Here is a 6,000-nt window from a genome sequence, read left to right as displayed (position 1 = left end):
CTCATGAGAGAGGAAGAGACACACAGACTCACATAGAGACCCACAGCCTCACAGACTCACATAGAGACCCACAGACTCACCACACAGAGACCCACAGACTCACCACACAGAGACCCATAGACTCATCACACAGGACACCGCCACAGACTCACCATAGAGACCCACAGACTCACCACACAGAGACCCATAGACTCACCACACAGAGACCCACAGACTCATCACACAGACACCCACAGACTCACCATAGAGACCCACAGACTCACCATAGAGACCCACAGCCACAGACTCATCACACAGACACCCACAGACTCACCATAGAGACCCACAGACTCACCATAGAGACCCACAAGACTCACCACACAGAGACCCACAGACTCACCACACAGAGACCCACAGACTCACCACAGAGACCCACAGACTCACCACACAGAGACCCACAGACTCACCACACAGAGACCCATAGACTCATCACACAGAGCACCCACAGACTCACCCACAGAGACCCACAGACTCACCACACAGAGACCCACAGACTCACCCACACAGAGACCCACAGACTCACCACACAGAGACCCACAGACTCACCACACAGAGACCCACAGACTCACCACAGAGACCCACAGACTCACCACACAGAGACCCACAGACTCACCACACAGAGACCCACAGACTCACCACACAGAGACCCACAGACTCACACACAGAGACCCACAGACTCACCACAGAGACCCACAGACTCACCACACAGAGACCCACAGACTCACCACACAGAGACCCACAGACTCACCACACAGAGACCCACAGACTCACCACACAGAACCCACAGACTCACCACACAGAGACCCACAGACTCTCACCACAGAGACCCACAGACCTCACCACAGAGACCCACAGACTCACCACACAGAGACCCCACAGACCTCACCACACAGAGACCCACAGACTCACCACACAGAGACCCACAGACTCACCACACAGAGACCCACAGACTCACCACACAGAGACCCACAGACTCACCACACAGAGACCCACAACTCACCACAGAGACCCACAGACTCACCACACAGAGACCCACAGACTCACCACACAGAGACCACACAGACTCACCACACAAACCCACAGACTCACCACACAGAGACCCCACAGACTCACCACAGAGACCCACAGACTCACCACACAGAGACCCACAGACTCACCACAGAGACCCACAGACTCACCACACAGAGACCCACAGACTCACCACACAGAGACCCACAGACTCACCACACAGAACCCACAGACTCACCACACAGAGACCCACAGACTCACCACAGAGACCCCACAGACTCACCACACAGAGACCCACAGACTCACCACACAGAGACCCCACCAGACTCACCACACAGAGACCCACAGACTCACCACACAGAGACCCTACAGACTCACCACACAGAGACCCACAGACTCACCACACAGAGACCCCACAGACTCACCACACAGAGACCCACAGACTCACCACAGAGACCCACAGACTCACCACACAGAGACCCACAGACTCACCACACAGAACCCACACAGACTCACCACACAGAGACCCACAGACTCACCACACAGAGACCCACACAGACTCACCACACAGAGACCCACAGACTCACCACACAGAGACCCACAGACTCACCACACAGAGACCCACACAGACTCACCACACAGAGACCCACAGACTCACCACACAGAGACCCACACAGACTCACCACACAGAGACCCACAGACTCACCACACGGAGACCCACAGACTCACCACACAGAGACCCACAGACTCACCACACAGAGACCCACACAGACTCACCACACAGAGACCCACAGACTCACCACACAGAGACCCACACAGACTCACCACAGAGACCCACAGACTCACCACACAGAGACCCACACAGACTCACCACAGAGACCCACAGACTCACCACACAGAGACCCACAGACTCCACCACAGAGACCCACAGACTCACCACACAGAGACCCACAGACTCACCACACAGAGACCCACACAGACTCACCACACAGAGACCCACAGACTCACCACACAGAGACCCACACAGACTCACCACACAGAGACCCACAGACTCACCACACAGAGACCCACAGACTCACCACACAGAGACCCACACAGACCCTCAGAACCACACAGAGACCCACAGACTCACCACACAGAGACCCACACAGACTCACCACACAGAGACCCACAGACTCACCACACGGAGACCCACAGACTCACCACACAGAGACCCACAGACTCACCACACAGAGACCCACACAGACTCACCACACAGAGACCCACAGACTCACCACACAGAGACCCACACAGACTCACCACAGAGACCCACAGACTCACCACACAGAGACCCACACAGACTCACGACAGAGACCCACAGACTCACCACACAGAGACCCACACAGACTCACCACAGAGACCCACAGACTCACCACACAGAGACCCACAAACTCATCACACAGAGACCCACAGACTCACCACACAGAGACCCACAGACTCACCACACAGAGACCCACAGACTCACCACAGAGACCCACAGACTCACCACACAGAGACCCACACAGACTCACCACACAGAGACCCACAGACTCACCACAGAGACCCACAGACTCACCACAGAGACCCACAGACTCACCACACAAACCCACAGACTCACCACACAGAGACCCACAGACTCACCACACAGAGACCCACAGACTCACCACACAGAGACCCACAGACTCACCACACAGAGACCCACAGACTCACCACACAGAGACCCACAGACTCACCACAGAGACCCACAGACTCACCACACAGAGACCCATAGACTCACCACACAGAGACCCACAGACTCACCACACAAACCCACAGACTCACCACACAGAGACCCACAGACTCACCACAGAGACCCACAGACTCACCACACAGAGACCCACAGACTCACCACACAGAGACCCACAGACTCACCACAGAGACCCACAGACTCACCACACAGAGACCCATAGACTCACCACACAGAGACCCACAGACTCACCACACAGAGACCCACAGACTCACCACACAGAGACCCACAGACTCAGACTCACCACACAGAGACCCACAGACTCACCACAGAGACCCACAGACTCACCACACAGAGACCCACAGACTCACCACACAGAGACCCACACAGACTCACCACACAGAGACCCACAGACTCACCACACAGAGACCCCACACAGACTCACCACACAGAGACCCACACAGACTCACCACACAGAGACCCACAGACTCACCACACAGAGACCCACACAGACTCACCACACAGAGACCCACAGACTCACACAGAGACCCACACAGACTCACCACACAGAGACCCACAGACTCACCACACAGAGACCCACAGACTCACCACACAGAGACCCACAGACTCACCACACAGAGACCCACACAGACTCACCACACAGAGACCCACAGACTCACCACACAGAGACCCACACAGACTCACCACAGAGACCCACAGACTCACCACACAGAGACCCACACAGACTCACCACAGAGACCCACAGACTCACCACACAGAGACCCACACAGACTCACCACAGAGGCCCACAGACTCACCACACAGACACCCACAAAACTCATCAACAGAGACCCACAGACTCACCACAGAGACCCACAGACTCACCACACAGAGACCCACACAGACTCACCACACAGAGACCCACAGACTCACCACAGAGACCCACAGACTCACCACAGAGACCCACAGACTCACCACAGAGACCCACAGACTCACCACACAGAGACCCACAGACTCACCACACAGAGACCCACAGACTCACCACACAGAGACCCATAGACTCACATAGAGACCCACAGACTCACCACACAGAGACCCACAGACTCACCACACAGAGACCCACAGACTCACCACACAGAGACCCATAGACTCACCACACAGAGACCCACAGACTCACCACACAGAGACCCATAGACTCACATAGAGACCCACAGACTCACCACACAGAGACCCACAGACTCACCACACAGAGACCCACAGACTCACCACCATATGCGGTCAACGAAGAGCTTCATAGTTTCTCGGATTTACCATCTCCTGGCCTGCCTCATGAATAATTAATTAAGCGCTCAGTGGGGGCGGGTCTTGCGGACTTCGTGGCCATTGATTGGCTCGGAGCCAACACGTGGTCATGAATAGTTAATTAGGCGAGGGAGTGGGGGGTGGTGACGTCACGTCCACCTGGGGGGGGCGGGGTCACCTACCTCATGAATAATTAATTAGGCGAACTGCGGGGTGGGGCGTGGAGGACGTGACGTCACATACACACCTGCCTCATGAATAATTAATTAGGCGAACTGCGGGGGTGGGGCGTGGGGCGTCGTGATGACGTCACGCCTCGCTCGAGTACGTCACACACGCACCTGGGTGGGGGGTGTGGGAGTGGGGGGAGTGGGGGGGGGTTGGAGTGGGGGGTGTGTGGGAGTGGGGGGGAGTGGGAGTGGGGGGGAGTGGGGGGGGGAGTGAGGGGGGGTGGGAGTGGGGGGGGGGGTGTGGGGGGGGGAGTGGGGGGGGGGAGTGGGGGGGGTGGGAGGTGGGTGGGGTGTGGGGGGGGGTGGGGGAGGGTGGGGTGGAAGTGGGGGGGGGTGTGGGTGGGGGGTGTGGGGAGGGGGGTGGGGGGTGTGGGGGTGGGGGGAGTGGCAGTTGGGAGTGGGGGGGAGTGGGGGGGGGTATATTGGGGGGTGTGGCAGTTGGTGCCCCCACCCCCCACCCTGACTGACGTCACTTCCGCCCCGTGCTTTTTGCCGCCATTTCTGCGAAGTTTGCTGCGCGCGCGTCTCGCCTCGCGCCACTTCCGCCCCTCTCAGCGCCTCCTGCGCCTGCCATGGACGGGTGAGCACACAGCTCCTCATCATCAACATCATCATCACACACACACACAACATCATCAACACACACAACATCATCATCACCTCCTCGCACACAACATCATCACACACTTCACCATCCACACCTTCATCACACACAAGATCCTCACCACGCAACCTCGTCCATAACCACGTCCACAACTTCACCCACCACCACCTCACCCACATCATCACCCACATCATCACACACATCATCACAACACATCATCACACACATCACCACCCACATCACCCACAACCTCGTCCACCTCATCCACAACTTTACCCACCACCTCATCACCACCCACAACCTTCTCAGCAACCTCATCACCCACATCATCACCCACTTCAACCACAACTTCAACCACAACCTCCTCACACACAACCTCGCCCACCACCTCACCACGCAACTTCACCCACCAATTCACCCACAACTCGTCGCTCGACGTGGCCTCGATCTTTTCGCTTCCCTGAGGGGAGAAAGTCGTCACCCCCCACCCCCCCCCCTCGTGTGTCGTGTGTGCGCCGTCTCCACGACTCGAGACGTTCCCTCAGCGCCCCCCATCATCATCATCATCCTCTCAGCCCCCCATCATCACCATCATCGGCCCATCACGCCTCACCCCCCATCATCAACCCCCCCCTCCCATCATCATCCCCCCCCCCCCCCCATCATCATCATCCCCCCATCATCATCATCCTCTCAGCCCCTCCCCCCCATCGCCTCAGCCCACCATCATCATCATCCCCTCAGCCCCCCCCCCCCATCATCATCACCTCAGCCCCCCCCCCATCGCCTCAGCCCCCCCCCCATCGCCTCAGCCCCCATCGCCTCAGCCCCCCCATCATCATCATCCCCCATCCCCTCAGCCCCCCCCCATCATCATCACCTCAGCCCCCCCCCCCCATCGCCTCAGCCCCCCCCCATCGCCTCAGCCCCCATCGCCTCAGCCCCCCCTCATCGCCCCCCCCCCATCACCATCATCATCGCCCCCCCCATCCCCTCAGCCCCCCCCCCCATCGCCTCAGCACCCATCATCATCGCCCCCCACCATCATCACCTCAGCCCCCCCCCCATCACCT

General features: G+C 58.2%; 1 protein-coding gene across 1 annotated transcript in view; it reads left to right on the top strand.

Moving 5' to 3' along the window:
* Nucleotides 1-4,790: 4,790 nt before the first annotated feature.
* The window catches only part of LOC144741024 (polypyrimidine tract-binding protein 1-like), a 45,072-nt gene continuing 43,862 nt past the window's right edge, over nucleotides 4,791-6,000 (top strand). Inside the window, 1 exon segment of the mRNA XM_078623713.1 lies at nucleotides 4,791-4,903. Within this exon segment, the coding sequence (XP_078479839.1) occupies nucleotides 4,896-4,903 (8 nt within the window). The 5' untranslated portion in view covers nucleotides 4,791-4,895.

Source organism: Lampetra planeri, unplaced genomic scaffold, assembly GCF_965212315.1.
Source record: "Lampetra planeri unplaced genomic scaffold, kcLamPlan1.2.h2 scaffold_397, whole genome shotgun sequence".
Lineage (NCBI taxonomy): Eukaryota > Metazoa > Chordata > Hyperoartia > Petromyzontiformes > Petromyzontidae > Lampetra > Lampetra planeri.
The sequence above is the reverse complement of the archived record's forward strand: the minus strand, read 5'-3'. Positions and strand labels throughout refer to the sequence as shown.